This window comes from Buteo buteo, chromosome 19, assembly GCF_964188355.1.
Source record: "Buteo buteo chromosome 19, bButBut1.hap1.1, whole genome shotgun sequence".
Taxonomy (NCBI): domain Eukaryota; kingdom Metazoa; phylum Chordata; class Aves; order Accipitriformes; family Accipitridae; genus Buteo; species Buteo buteo.
The window spans coordinates 8,771,253-8,787,712 of record NC_134189.1 but is presented as its reverse complement, the minus strand read 5'-3'; the positions used below and the strand labels follow the sequence as shown (position 1 = coordinate 8,787,712).

At 39.4% G+C, this 16,460-nt stretch overlaps 1 protein-coding gene across 2 annotated transcripts in view; it reads left to right on the top strand.

Annotated features, from left to right (window-relative positions):
• Positions 1-16,460, top strand: part of BRAF (B-Raf proto-oncogene, serine/threonine kinase) — an 87,607-nt gene that overhangs the window by 26,121 nt on the left and 45,026 nt on the right. For both annotated transcript variants that reach the window (XM_075052011.1, XM_075052010.1), the window contains exon 3: positions 2,126-2,389. In XM_075052011.1, coding sequence (XP_074908112.1) covers positions 2,126-2,389 — 264 coding nt within the window. The remainder of the gene's footprint in view (positions 1-2,125; positions 2,390-16,460) is intronic.

Genomic DNA, 16,460 nt, shown 5'->3' with positions numbered 1-16,460 from the left:
TTAAGATAAATCATTTGACTTTGAGTTTGCATTAGTGACAGATTAAGCTGCCAGTGTAAACATTGTAGGATTGAGTATTTTGAAGGATGTGTGTAATTTTGTGAAGGAACTAAGCCCACAAGTATCCGGAAGCAATGTAGTGTTGCATGTGTTCAAATAATATTTTGCAATGTTCATGAGAAAAGGAAGTAAGTATTTAGAAAAGTATTGGTGAAATGGCAACAGTTTATGATTCTTACTTTTTGTTTACTGAAAATAATTCTTGACACACAGGGCTTTTACTGGAATTTACATGAAACGTTGATCCTGGAAGTAGGAGATATACTTTTGTGTTACTGTACAGCCAAAAAATGCCATTATTTGTAATTGGGTAACCTTTCAATTTACTTTTGACAGTAGAATTGGACTAGAGTTGAAATGTTTTGGTTTTAAGTCTCCCAGTTTGGGGTCTATTTGTGAAATGCTAGACATCTTCAGTATTTAAAATAATAGTAAGAAGTAGTAGTTCTCAGTTTCCTGCAACTTATGTCCATTTATTAAAAATGGAACCCATAATATTTAAAATTTGAAATTGTGATGTTCACCACCATTCTTTAAAATGTTTGTTTTTCTTAGTCCTTTTTGTGTCAAATTATCATTCTCTTTGTTAACACTGTAGGGGTGATGACACAGATTTTTAACACGGGTCCATCCTGGAGGATGCTAAACCTTCATAAAAAGCAAGGGGCCAACCACTGTTTATTCACCTAACCCAGACTGGTTTTGTTGAACTTGCATGTACAACTCAGAGAAATAAATTCATAGTAAAATGTAGTATTTGTGGCAGCACTACTGAATGCTGGTTATTTTTTCTCTTAACTTTAATTTTTTTTTTCACATGTAGACCTTGCAGACTTTTTGCTCAGTTCAATTCTCCTATAACTTTAATTAGCAACACGTTATACACAGAAAATTTGAGGAAAGCAAATTAAAAAAAAGTAAAAAATCTTTCCCTAACATGAATATCTCTTGTGGCATTGAAAATGTATGCAGCTTGGCATAGATCTTGGTCTTGCTGGAGAGTGAAGTAGAAAATTCTGTTCCCTACTGCTTAGATGTTAGGTTTGTAAGATCTTTGTTTCTTCTTGTCTGTAACGGTCTAACATGTCCTTAGTTAACACTGACATGCTTATGTAGCATGAAACACACGTTCCTTAACTGATTCAGATTTTTGAAGATACTCTGTACTAATTTATGTGCTGAAGAAATAATTCTGATACTTGGATACAGATCAAAATTTTCTTGTTATAAAGACAAAGTTGATGGAAACAAACTTTAAACAAAAATATATACCGATTATGTATTTATATTATAGAGTTTGGCAATAATGTTTAACTTGGCTACATTTAATAAAAACTTAATGGGCAAATTTAATGTTACTGGATTTTTTTTGTTTAAGAAACTTGATCAGTGTGTAATCAGGTTTTACATAAACTTGGTAGAAAATAGAATTAATCTTATACAGACATTAAAAAATTCTTCCAAAGGGTCACTTTTACATGTTTATGGATGACTTTGTAACAGGGAAAACTTAGTTGTGTTCTAACTGAAATAAAGTTTTTTGTACTGTCTGGTATGAAAGGATAGTGCCAGAGGTGAAGGATGCTAAACAATGAGCTAGGTGAGTTGTCTGATACAGATGCTAAAAAGCAGATTTCAGCTTTCTCTTAATTATTACATTAGATGTATTTAGCTGTCATTCTAAAAGAATGATAAATTTAGCTGTGGCACAGTAATTTGGCAATGCAGCTGACAACATTTATTAAAGATTGCTGTCTTCTTTAAAGTAGCTCTGAATTAGACTGTTTAGTGCAGGTGCTTTGAAACTGTGACTTACCATTTCTTTTATGCACTTAACCATTTAATCTATTAAAAAATTAGTTGTCGGTTCAGAAGTTTTAACGTAATGAGTTGAAAGCCATTTCTTGTTTGTGTCCTACTGAAAAACTTCACCAGACCATTTTGTTCATATTACTGGGAAATTTGAATTAGGTTAGAATGCGTTTTGTTTCATGTTCATTGAATTTAGATTTCGGTTTTTGTCTGAGGCTACTACAGCATTAAAACAGCTCCTGCTTTTTCACAGGCCTATGAAGAGTACACCAGCAAACTAGATGCTCTACAGCAGAGAGAACAGCAGTTACTGGAATCCATGGGGAATGGAACGGATTTCTCTGTCTCCAGTTCGGCTTCAACAGACACAGTTGCATCATCTTCGTCCTCTAGCCTCTCTGTAGCACCTTCATCCCTTTCGGTTTATCAAAACCCTGCTGATATGTCACGGAATAACCCTAAGTCTCCACAGAAGCCTATTGTTAGAGTCTTCCTGCCCAACAAGCAAAGGACTGTGGTGAGTCAGTTTCTTCTCACATACTTGTAACCTCAATATTTCCTGTATCTCTCTCCCTCTGTATGCAAAAGTTAATTTAGGAGCTGAAAAAATACCTGCGAAGGTCGAAGAGGTCGTACGATCGCTGTTTGTGCTCTGCTGCACTCAGTTGTTTTGATATGTTGAATGTTTTCTACAAGATTAACACAAATATGTCCATTATAGCAATAATACAGAATACAAAACTTTGAGGAGTTTTGTAACAATGAAGATACTTCAAGAAATATTTTTCTCGAATTGCCTTTCTCAGATAAATAGTAATCTACCATTTTACGGTGGTTAGGAGGGGGCGGGAAGCTCTGGTTCTTGTATTATACAAAATTATTGATTAGTTTAACAGGGCAAGATTGGGGAAAGTAAGTATTTTCCATGTTGTCAAAGTTACTAGCAGCAGTGAATGCTTTAGAGCAAGCACGCAGCTAAGGAGGGCTGTGCAGAATCACTTAGTTTCTTTTTTTTCTTTTCCTCCCCACTCACTGTGGTGAGTGTTTCATGTTGGGACCCTGATGCTATCAAGCCCTGTGTAGAGAACTGGCTAGGGGAGGGACATAGTTGCTCTTAGGAGGGGCAAGAAGTGTTGCCTGCAAACTGCTCAAAAACAGGTGTTTATCAGTTTTGACAATGTTACAGTAATTCCTGGAGTCATGGAAGAAGAGTTGACACTTTTTGCTGGCTATTTAATTGTCTGTTATAGGTGGAAATTTTTTATCGATTAAGAGCTGCCAACTGAAGAGCCTTGATACGTGCTTTAGAATAATACACTGCAAACTGTGATGCATGAAATTACTGACAAGCCATAGTCTAGGCACTGTTTTGCAGGGGAGCTGTGGTTCCAGAGAAAATGGGAAATGAATGGATAGCACAGCCAGCATCCATGTGAAACCAGTGCTTTTCGTAGCAGTCGGTCAGGTATTGGCTGTCACTGGACTGTGACTGCCTGTGGAAACTGGGTTGCTGGCAAAGAGAAGAAAACCTAAACTGAGTAGTGCTGAGCATTGGGAACATGTCCTCTCCCTTCCCCTGCTGCTTTCCTTCCATCCCTCCCTCCCCCTGACCCACCAAACAAAAGAGATCATAAAACTTATAGTGGGAGCAACAGATTAAAGGGCAGTTGTTTTCACCTGATTTTTTTTTAATATTGCTTAATTATTAAATATACCACTAAAGATTGACAGTAGTATTTGGGTTTTGACCTAGAGAATGGGGATTTAATATAAACTGTGACCACTGTGCAGATGTACAGTGTTAAGCAAGGTGATTTTGTTGTCTGCCTGTGAGGTATGGCTAGGCACGTAGTACCACCCATGCTGAAATTTGGAGAGATTATAGTTTCTTCATGTCTTCTATCCCACCCTCTGTGGCTGTTGTAGCTGCAGCCCCTGTGATGGGGCTGTCCCACAAGTTGTTTTTGTTTCTTTCCTACAATGGGTCAAGCATATTGCTTCCTAGATTGTTCTGTGCATTTTCTTTTCTGTCTCTGCTGTGTGTTCTCTTCTCTAAGCCACGTAGTATATTTCTACTCTTATGCTTTTCTCCTCATCTGCAGTATTGCTGTTCTGCTCCTTTCCCTCTCCTCTTTTTCATCTCCTTCTCAATCCTTTTATCAGAGGTGTGGTAAGGCTTGTCTCAAGTCTAAGCTCTGTTTTACTTTTGAAGGAATCATTTTATATAAAGAATAGTTCAGAATTATGAAATATACTACATCAGACTTGTAGGCAAGGATGAATTTTTTTTTTATGTTCAAATGTGTGTATTTCACCAAGTTTAGGTTATTTCTGAACATGCAATTCTGATTACAAGTTAGGAAAAAGACAACTAAATTTCAGTGTGAACCAGGTGATACAATTTTGGGCCAGTACAGAACTGTCTTGCCTCATCTGAGACTGGTTTTGTGCATGTTGCTGGTCCATTCTAACCAAAGTAAAAGAGGTTGTCTGCAACCAATGCATCTTTAAGTTCTTAAGTAACAGTAACAGATCAGCTTGGTATGCTCAAAAACATGTGTGATACTGTGCTTTTCCAGACTAGTATTCCTTGTCACTTTTATCCCTAAGCTTTGGGGTTTTTGATGAATGTTATGATACTGTAGTATTAGTCATGCTCATTAGGAGCTTGTAGATTTAACCAGAGAGATTAAGTTCAAGAATGCCAGCTTGTCTGTTGCCATGTCTTGACTAAGAGTTAACTTTCTAGCTTGAGGACCTGCTGTCATTTGATGAGGGAATTGTAACACTTAGCAGTGGTACAAAGTGACTGCCAGCAGGTAGTTTTTTCCAGCACTGAATCTAGATGCTCCTTCCTGGCTATGGGAGGCAAATGTGGTTTAAGTTGGGTGTAGTCAGGGAGAGGCTCTTGCTCCTGTCTCCAGCTCTCTACTGGATTCTAAACACCATTTGCCTTACCAGTCTAGCCCTGCAGCTTGTTTCCAGCTTGCTAAATGTGAGACACTACGAGTAGAGCTTCAGGAAAATCTGTAGTCTTGTGCTGTGTTAGTTAAAAAAAAACCCAAAGTGATACAGGCAAAAGAGTAGGAGACAGGCTAGTGGTGGAGGGAAGGGGCACGTCATTTTAGTCTCAAATCTGGTATAAGTGTGTCTGTACATGCACTTACATAAAAAAACATGCTTGCAGATTCAGGGAGGCATGAGCAACACATGGGATTGCTGGCTGCAAGCTCAGGTTGACAGGATTTGTCTTCATACACTGTATAGCAAGGTAGAAGTCAGCTCCAGTTCTGCTAGGAGACACCCATTTTTGGTTTAAATTATTAGTCGAAATAAGCAGTTGGGAATACATACTGAGGTCTGGTCAGCAGATACTGCAAACTAATGGTTCAGCTTTCGCTCAGGGTTAGAGCTGACTTCTTTTTACTTCAGTTTTACACATTGCTTGAATCTAGTTATGTTACTAAGTTGAACTTTTTTTTTTAATAGACCTAGTATATTATCTCTGTTTTAGAGCTGGGAGATGGTGCTTATAGGAACTCCAAGTGTTGGGGTTATTAGCCTTGGAGCTGAAGTTCATTTCTCTGGAACTTGAAACAGTGCTCTTGTTACTGAGCAAGTCAGGAATTTCTTGTATGGTGACTCTTAATGTAGTTACTCTGTTTTCAATATTCATTGATCCTATACATAGTCTGTTGAAAACTAAGGAAATTCCAGAAACAAACCCAGTTCAGAAGGAATTTCAGCTTACAGTGCAGTTTTAACTGCAAGTAGTCAGACGATAGGCTACCTACCCAGCAGTTTTCAGTGAATACTGAGGTTACTTGCTGTAGTACACTTCCTTCATTCTCCCAGTGGATAGAGAAGTCTTGCACATGTCGTAGTCTTCCTTCATAACTTCTGGCTTTAAAACCAGACCTATGGTGTCTCACTTGTGCCCATTAACTGAGCCATTTGCTTACATAGCCATGATGGTGGTTTAGGGTTTTCAAGTATACAGCATAGCTTCAGATGTGGTGGGTTGAAGTAGGAAGGAGATTCCTTGTGCAAATACATGATACCTGCCTTAGGGCCTCCCCCTGCCAAGTCCCCATTCCATGTGGCTGTTAAAGTAAGGATAAAATGTGTCCTACAACCAAGAGCATAGCTGGGAAAGGAGAGCTGCTCTTAAAGTTGCAGTGTTGCTACAAGCTTCCCCCCACCTCAACCTTAACTGCTTTCAGTTAATAGCTACTTCTGAAAGAAATCTTTTTTAACTATCACAATAATATTTTCAGTCTCTACCTCCAACCACAGACCCACTTCAGGAGGCGAGAAATCTTGTCAGATACTAGGGAGTCTGTTTATTTTTATCTGGGAGTGCAATGACAGTTCTTAAGCTGACTTAATTTAAAGTGACTGGAATTAAATTGGTAATGGAGAACCACCCTCCTCATGTATCTTTGATCGTACTCTGAAGTGGTCCCAAATACTACAACAGCCTTCTGGTACTTGTTTAGAACTGTTAAAAATGCAGGAAATGGCAGTGGCGGGGAGCGGAGGGGAGATGCTTACATTTTTGACTAGCAACTGCCTTGTTGCTTGAGCGTTGTCTCTGTTTGTTTTTTGTTTATTAGTAGTATTGTTTGTGTGCAGGATCAGGCAAATACATCTGAGCTGGCTCCAACTAGAAATACAATGTGAGGAAACTGATGGAGTACAAAGAAATAAGACCACGTTGATCAGTGTGATTTTGGTGCATAGGCAGTGTAGCTAATGTTAAGTTTCTTTGTAGGTGCCGTGATAAAGCAAAGCGCTGGATAAAAAGTTTTTCCTAATGTTGGGAAAGGTGTGAAGGCGCTTCCTTGAAAGCGTAGCCAGTGAGTGGCGAAGCCTGCTGCTGCTGATCAGTTAGCAGTTGAAGTCGGCATCTTCATTCAGCCGGCCACACAGCAGGCTTAGAATGTAACTTTTGTTGAAAGCAAACCCGAGTTTATCCACATAATGGAGAGATATAAATGTCTGAAATACGTATACTTCGTCTTTCCTCAGTGGCATCGTTCAACTGGCAAGTTAAATGTCCTTTGGAGAAGCATCCTGCATAGATGTGACCAGGATAAGTCTGTGTAGGGTTTTTTGTTTTGTTTTGTTCTAGGCCGGAGAAGGATGTTGAAATAATAAAAGTTCAAGATGGTAAAAGTCTGCCAGAGATTGTCAGTTATTTTGCAGAACAAATTGATGAGGCTTACCCAAACTGTGGGTGGGGAGAATGTAGGGAAAAATTAAGTTTAAAGCTTGTTTGGGTTAAGGATCTAAATGGCTGTGGGGCAGATAGTAACAGAACTGCTAATTAAAGGAGAGCTTTTGGATGGGAGAGGGATGTAAGAGCTCCAACCTCGAGCTGGCTGCTAGAAGTCTGAGAGATTGTCAGGTGCTGAAACTTGGTTTTGGTGAAAGGGAGATGGTCTTGAATGGGAAGTGGACGGTAGTGTGTCAGCATAAAAGCAGCGGTTACATTTACCGATAAGATTTCTGAGAGAATGCATAGAGTCAGAAGAGAATACAACCTTGTGGGATCCTTAGGTAATTGTGTTGTGGATTAGGATTTTTTTTTCCCAAATTACATGATTATATGATTGAAGGTGCAAGCAGAGAGAGAAAAGAAACAGAAGACACTCATACAAATGAATGGAAGGAGACACACAGATGGTTGTTGGGGAGGGGTAGTAATCCAAGGAGAATGAGGATTAACAACTGATCCAGAGGTATGGGAAGAAGTCATTAAAGATCTCAATAGGGTAACTTCAGTTTAATGTAAGAGGCAGAAGACAGTGAAAAAGTTTAAAATGAACTGAAGAGGAGGAGTTCCAGGCAATGAGCATAAACAGCTTTCTACGCGTGTAAAGATTACAGGAATATGGTATTTGCATATAGGACAAGATTTAAGCATTTTGGGGGATTGCTTCTAGTTGTGTGATTTATTTTTTTATTATTATTATTTATTTTTCTTTGAGAGTTTGGGGGGGGGTATTAATTTTTGAGCACCTGGGTAAAGTATCTTTTGCATGTCTTTGGGACTGCCAATTTTAGACTGGTAGGCTTGGGATAAGGAAAAAATCCCCATTCTCAGTTGCAAGGACTGTTGCAATTTTTGCCTTCCTCTATAAAAGTTGACAACACAGTTAAAATTATTTACGAATTTCACCTATTAGGTTGCTTGGTTACTGTAAACCTTAAAACATTAGTAAGACTTTTTAGACAGGTTTCCTGTGGCACATCAGTTGTGGCTGGTCCCTTGCAGGGAAGTGTTCTGAGACCTTGGGTGGAATAAATATTTTGTGGATGTATCTGGAGTGTATCTCTGTCGCAGTGAAAGAGTACAAGAATGAAGCAGGCATGTGTGATATTTTCCCCGAGTTGTCTTCCCAATTTGTGCTATTTGTCACTCAGGAATTTTATGAGTTTTAGTGTTTTCTATTTGGTAACCCTCCATCCAGTCTCCATTAAACCCACACTATGGATACTAGAAGTTTGTGTCTTGTGGTAAGGAATTCCATGGGCATGATTATTTGTGGTGTGAGTAATCATATTCCATGTTGGTCTTTAAATCTGCTACATGCTAGCTCTCTATACTTTATATTGGAGGAAATAAAGGCTTCTGACAAAAGGCATTTAATACAAGGCCTGGTACAACAACAAATGGCTAAAACTAGTCATAACTTAGGAACAATATTAAGAATTTTCTGATGTTGTAGTGAAGTCTGGTAGGAAAGAAGAGAATGGAGTGGAGGGGCTTCTAACTTAAGTACTTTATGGACAAGATCATATAACTTGCTTATATTTGCAGCCCTGAATGATTTTGATTGCCCAAGAAATCTCTTCCAGCCAAGTACTTACAGTGTGGAAAGAAACAGTCTGAAAGCAAATGAGCAGCCCTGAATGCTGGTATGCTTGAACATGGAAAGTTAGAAAAAACTGGTGTTTAGGTGTAAGAAATGATGGGCAGTTGAAAGGCATCAGGTGGTGACGGTTCTTGCTCTTAATCTGTATGTAACCTCTTGCTGTCTGCCACATACTGCTAGCTTCCAGAGGAGATGTTTGCTTCGTGTCCTCTGACCATCTTGTTGGAGTGGCTGTAAGGGTGGTAAGGAGTCTCTGCTGCCCTGATCAGTGAGTTTATAGGGATCCTTTCTCACAGCTCCAGCATGTGTTCTCTTTCTGTGAGCATGAACAAGGAGTGGATTGGGTAGTTTTGAATTTCATTTCCATCCATGGTGGTCTGAGTAGTGACAGTGGAAGTAGGAGAAAAGAAAAGAAAAGAAAAAAAAAAAAAGAGGAGCAGATGCTGTTCCTGCTTTGGGAAAGCTTAGCAGCCTCCAAGTACTTCAGCTGTCTGCAGATTCTGGATAGGATCAAATCATTGTGTGTTTTCACCCACCATGAAGTCTAAAAGCTTCCTGTGGCAGCTTCTAAACCAAAAGTAATGCTTTAGTAAAAAAAAAGTTTCCTTTTCTTCTGTGTTCAACTATAGAAGATTGTGTGTGGTTTTGGTGGTTCTTTGTTTTGCTTTTTCTAAGTTTAAGAGTAATTAGAGGTGATTTGTGTAAAAATTCAACATAAATTTGGGCCATGAAAGTTATTTTCCACTTTGTTATGTGTTGATATGCTTCATATAAGTGTCATAGATACATGTATTAGAAAGTTCATGAAAGTTCTCAAAATGCAAATGTGAGACTGTACTTTTCAAAGGGAGAATTTGTATTTTTAAGACGTACAGAAACTGAACAGGATTGTGAATGCTGTGCATGGGGACAACTCTTCAGGTTTCTCACTCTTGTCACACCTTGATTAATTAGTACATCTGTCTTAATTAGACAAGCAATCATGTGGTCTTCTTTGCAGTCATGAAAGCTGGAAGAATCAGATATTTTTACCCTACCTAAATTCTTAGCATAAATTAATTCATCATGCATGCACAACTGGGCTCCTTCAGATGTTCTGGTTTTAAATCCATTACTTGATACATTTCTTTTGACTTAAGATTTGCATCTTACTTTCTGGAGTTTATGCTGTGAGTTTGTGCCTGAAGCCTACCAGTAAGCACTGGATTTCTACAGGCATTCAAGCTGTCCTACCAGTTTCACCTGTCAACTATAAGGAAAATTCAGAGAAGGGATGTTCAGGTCGCTGAATAAGCTAGTTTCTTGCTTCTAATTACACATCTGGTTTAACATGATTAGGTTTTTCTAATCAAAAACAATTAAAAATTCTCATGTCATATCAAACATGCAGCAGAAATGGAGTTTATTTGTAGCCTGTGCCCATGTATGCTTAGTGAATGTATCTGAATGTTTTGGAATTTTATGCATCATATGAACAGATTGGTAGAATGAAGTAAGCAGTAGCTTACTTTCAAGTAAGCTTTACCTGATACATTTCTGGGGTTTTTGTTGTTTGTTTGGTTTTTTTTTTTGAATTCTTAGAACATCAGGGAGATCTGTTAGCCTACCTGTCCTGTTGCTGAAAGGGAAAATCAAATTACAGACTAAATTACCAGTTTTCATTGGGAAGAAGTTTAACCGTGGAAGACCTCTGTTAGTCTGTCAATAAGCAAACAAAATTTTATTACATTGCAGGAGCTGTACAATGAAATAGACTTTACAGCTGCCATGAGTAAGTCCTTCATGTCTAGGAAAGCCTGAAGAATGTGTCTTTGGGAGGTGTTTAGCGAAGCAAGGTGAACAGCAGTGCTACAGCAGACTGTACCGGAGTCTTGCTTGAGTGGAGTTAATTTTCTTCACAGCAGCTCATATGGTGCTATGCTTTAGACTGATGACCAAAACAGCGCTGATAACACAGCAGTGTGTTAGCTGTTGCTGAGCAGTGCTTGCACAGGGTCAAGCCTTCCCTGTTCCCACTGCTTCTCCCAGAGAGTAGGCTGAGGAGGGGGCACAGCGGGGACAGCTGACCCCAACTGACCAAAGGGATATTCCATGCCATATAACATCATCCTCTGCAATAAAATCGAGGGGAGTTTTTCCAAAGTTGCTATTGCTCGGGGACTGGCTGGGCATCAGTCTGCTGGTGCTGAGTGATTTTTCTGCATCACTAGGAAAATTTCTTCCCTTCTTTTTCTCCTTCACTTTTTAAATTGTCTTTATCTCGACCCAGGAGTTTTCTTGCTTTTGTCCTTCTAATTCTCTTCCCCCATCCCACTGAGCAGCTGGGTGGTGCTTAGCTACCTGCCAGGATTAACCCACCACACAGGCTAAACTCAATGCTGGATAAATTCAAAGTAGTATGTGTTGAAAAGAGAATAACTTAATCTACTTCAGTTTTATTGACACGCAGTCTTAGATTGCAAAGTCAAATTATTGAAAACTTGCCATTATAAAATCGATGGCTTGTCATCCGGAATGCCTTGTGCAAATGGATCACTGCTTTTTAAGAATATTTAAGTAAGGAGAGCTTAGTGATTTCTTAAGAGGTGGAAAGTCTGTAGAAAGTAATGAATGACAGAGAAGAATATTGTTTGGAGTGTTTCCTTTACCTCATGATGTGCTAGGCAGCCACTCGATGAAATGGAATGCAAGTCAAAAATTTGAAAACTAATTGGAAGAGATGTTTTAATTCCCTGTCTAGTAAGTCATACTTAAATTCATGGCTTCTTGTGTTAAGTAAACTAACCAACCAAAGCTTTAAGGTTTGTAGAGAATGTGTATACTACCTGGAGATGAAAGTGCCCGTTTGTTTTTAGGATCAGTTGCAACAGTTTAGAGAACAATGTGAATTCTAGCCCTTCTGTGGTACAGTTTCTTGCCCCCCTGCCTTTAACGCATTCGGACTGTGATCATCTGAGACAGGATACTATGCAACTGGTCTCTGGGTCTGACCTATTAGAAAGAGGTATTTAAACTGTTTTGTAACTTAAATTTCTAATGCATTTGGGTTTTGGTTTGGAGAGCAGCCAGCTGACTTTTTTGTCACTTGAACAGAAACCTCAAGGTCCTGGGTTTTGATTCCTGTATAGTGGCTACAGATATTTTTCTAGATGAGCATTTCTCTCGCGTCTTAAGTCTAAAGCTGTATTTTCTAAACTTTTTTTTGTTAGTGGATCACTATCAATCTTCACAACTTCTGGCACTGGTATTCACCCTAACTAAAATTTTAAGATGGTGATCCTGCTGTCTACTATCACCTTACAAATGATCAGTGCTCTTCTGAACACAGTTTGGGAGCTGTGCCTCAAAAGCTTGAAAAATGGTAGGGTGGAAGCTGCTGTTGACTAGGCACAGCAGGCTTGATCCAGTGTGGTTTAGGGATGGTATACTCGTAAGCTAATATTTCTGTATTGACATAAATCAGTCCATTGTGTACTACAAATGAGTACCCCTTAATTGCATTGGAGGTGCGAGTGGGTGCTGGTAACTGATGCCTTTGCAAGTTAAATGGGATGCATTTGATGGAATGGTAACAGCTTTGTAAAATGGGTAAATTCTGTTCAGCTTCCCTTGGAAACAAGATTTAATGCAATGGAGTTGTCTCCCATTTGTCTTACTAATGTGGCCCATTAAGAATGTATATTATTAAATGCTGCTTTCTTCTGGAAGTCAGTCAGAGTTTCATGCCCTGAAAACCAGAACAACAGTGCCTGAAAGGCATGTTCTTCATTTTATAGAGGATGTGATGTTCAGTATCATCTTATGTCCTTTTTGCCATGGAGGGGTTTAATTTTATCTTATGTCCTTTTTGCCATGGAGAGGTTTAATTTTATCTGTAAGTGCTGTAACAAGTGGCTGACTGCTTTGGGTAAACATTTGTCCTTCATACCTAAAATAAGAAACTAAATGTGGATCTCATGTTTCAGTTTTTACCATAAAGCCTAACATGTTGGAAGGCAAAACTAGTTATCTGGCAGAAAGATAGCTTAGCTTATTTTCCTCCCAACACATTGAATTCTGTGAGCATGTTGCTGGCATTTTTAGTCATGTAGGTACCAGGGGGGAAAAAAGTGTGATCTTTCAAGCTGTATGTGTTGAGGTAAGTAATTCAGTACTTTGAAGTGATATTTCAAAATCCATACTACTTGGAATATTCTCACTGTTGTACCCAGTACTCTTTCACTGTTTAGAATTTTTTTGAAGCTCTAAGGTATGTTGCACATACCTTACATACATACATAACACTTGGCTAAAGTGAGCTGAAATACAGTGCTAGGCTGAGGAAAAAATGGAACCAGCTGACTAGTTTTGAGAACTATAAGACTAGATATTCAGAGTTGTCCAGCCTCTCCACTTTCAGAGAATATCTTCACATTGATTTTTGAAGGGCTTCTCAGTCTCTTCGTTGCTGTAAAATACTGGAAACTGAACTGGTGTAAGGAAGCATTTTTAACTTACTGAGACTATGCCAGTTTCTACTCTGATGTTAGAAAAGTGGTGTAAGAGTTATTTAGGGATGGAGCCCTGAATTTCTTACTGAATCAGGAATGACCCGATTTACAGAAATAAATGATTTATTATGCATTGCTTAAATGCTTGTGGCTGCAGTACTAAATATATATCAGCAATGTTGTTATGAATACTTACTGTCCATAGAAATAGTTTACATGAGTAAAAGAAATGAGGAAATTAAGTGCTATAGTTCTGTTTAATTTGTCTAGGTAGTAAGACTGAGAATTTTTGGAATCTGGAATAATTTTCATTCATTTCCTTGGAACTTCACATTTGCAAAGTTGAACATGTGTTTTGGTGACTTCCTGAATCACTACTTGCCCGATTGAAGATGCACAAGTATATTACTTTCTCTGGTATGTTATTAAGCTACACACTGGACACATCTTGCAGTCTGTATTGGCAGCTTCTGTACTATCCCTTAGTATTGTATAGCCCATACTCTTTCATGCTCTTTGCTTTTGAAAATTGAATCAACTTTCAAATTGTTATAAAAACATAAACCTTTTCTGATCTACAAATCTTTTAAAAAGAAAACAGTTAGCAATTAGAATTTGGAAGCAGATCTCCTAATTCAGTAGCATGAATTCCTAGGTGGTAACTGTTAAAAAACATATTTAGATTCTCTCTTAGTTACAAAACAAAGGGATCAAAAGATAATGGATGGACGCGGACAAAACGGCTTTGAAATAATGTTAAGCATTCTTTGTTTCAATAAAATGCAAACTTTGTTCAGTTTACTGGATTAGTCATACGAGTGCATGTTTTGGAGTAGATCAGAAATTTTCTCACGGGGAACCGATTTTGTCAAAAAACGCTGATGTGATTCAGTTAAAATGTTCTGTGGGAATCGTGTCAAAACTCTTGATGGAATTGATAAACCCACTGGGGTTTCTGCCTGCCTGCTGTGCTGGAGCTGCCGGCTCCAGGCAGGCAGCCCGGGCGCTCGGTGGGTCGGGGGGCTGCGCCACGCCGGGGCTCCTGCTCCCTGCGTTCCCAGGCTGCGGGGGCCGCACGCCCTCCCTCCGGCTGGGGGTGAGTACAAAGCTGTTCTGAAACTTCTGCTTCAGGGAGCCTGTCTGTTAGCTGGAAAAAAATAATTTGTTTTGTTTTTTTTTTTCTTGAGATGGAGTCTCTCTCCAAATCACTTTCTTGGAGCGGGATTTTTTTCTTTAATTTTGCCACAATTTGGGTGTGAGAAGGGGATGGTGGGGGGAAGAGAGGCTTTAGAGGGAATGCTTTGCAGGGTGAGATTTCTGCTTTACAGCAGGCGCTGGTAGGGACTGAAGGAGGGGGCTGAAGGGCTACATGCACAGATGGTGATAGAGCATACTGTACCAGTCTGGGAAAATGATTAATCAATACTACAGGGATTTATTCTAGTATTTCGTTCTTTTAATTTAGCCTTCTGTTTCTCTGCTCAGGAGTTCTGTGAGAGAATGTTCTAAATGTGATGCTGATTCAGGATCCTGGTGATTTTTGAAAGTAATCAAAACAGTTCCCTAACTGCTTTTTAGCTGGATCTTGTTGCAAATGGCAGTGAAGAGAACAAATGTTCTATCCATGTTTCTAATTGCAAGTTGCATAAATATGGCTAGGATTTTGATGAAGGGGACTTGGGGAAGTAATACTGAGGAATAGCAAATCATAAGTGAGCAAGATGCTTAATGCACGTTTTTCATAGTCCTATTGCACTTGAGTTGCTGTGGGCAACCTTCATTCTGATACTTCCCAAGTTTTGAGAGCATGCCTTTCTGACTTTATTGATCTCTTAAAAGGAAGCCTGTAACTTCATAAATCTTGTTTTCAGCAAAATTAACTGCAGCAGGAGCTCCGGTCCAAGTTCCCCCCTTAGGACCGGGAACTGCTGGGTTTTAGAGACAGTGCTCTGGGTGCTGTTACGCCTCCCTGTTCTGCGGTGGGGCCATCACCACCACCTGGTAGCCCCGGACGCCTGGGACCTTCAAGGCCAGCAAGGGAGGGAGCAATCGGCCTGGCACCCAGGAACCTTGAGGCTGGTATGGAGGGGAAGAAGAAATCCGTTTGGTTTGTCTGCTTGGTTCACAGGACCTTCAGGGCCTGATAATGAGGAGAAAGAGAGCGAATTGTGACCTGCTAGGTCACAGAGAATGGCTGCTTGCCTCCTAAAATGATGGTAGTTGTGCTAACCACATTGCCAGGATCAGGAGCAGGGGGTACCGGTCACAGAACAACCCTTTGAACAGTTGGCTTCAGTGTGAACAATGAGTTTGGTAGCGACTTAAGCAACAGAGGGCTGAGTTTTACAGTGGAAAGTTGTTGACTATATTGATGATAATAGGTGCTCCCAGGCTCCCTCCTAATAGCAGTGACAGGCATTAGTAGCAATTAGGGTTGTTTTATGCTGGAGGAATGACCTACAAGTGATTGAAAGCCAGAATGTTAACTGCTAGGATGGGAAGAAGTTATTTAGATTAATAAAAAGATGCATTAAGAAGTAGTGGAATGCGTAAAACAAAGTCACTTAAGGCAGAATATCAAGATTGTAAAGCAGTATGCCATAGGATGTTTTTTCCGAGGAATTAGTAGAAATTCTTCTTCAAATGTTTGTGTATTGACCAGATGAAATGCACAAATACCCTTTAAGAAGCACTTTCATGTTAATGGAAGATCGTGAAGCAAAATACTCCTTTAATTTGTCTCTTCTAAAAGAGCACGTTTGAGTTCTAGAAACGCAATATATAGCGTAACCTCAAGTGGTGTTCACAAAGCCACTTGAAATAGACTGCTACTTTTCACTGTCATCCTTAAGTAGGGCATAGGGCCCCTAAATACCCATGGAAATCTAAGTGCAAGGAGCAAAAACTAGGCTCTGATCCAAAGCCAGCTGAAGCTGATTAAGAGACTGCTTTTGGTGACCGAGGGCTCTGGCTTAGGCCACTAGCAAGCTAGAATTGAGTCTCAGGTGTTCAGACAGACTTTTTTGGTTAGTTAAGTCTGTGGGTTTTTCTTTTGATTCACATTTGAGGTGCTGTCTGTGATTATAGGAGGTGTCCCAGTATGTATACCACCTAAAGTGTTACGTATTTTCACTATTGAGTTTTAGAAATAGTAAGTGGGTAATACTCAACACCTTAACTACACTTAATCACCAGATTACATATTGTTCTGTTTTTA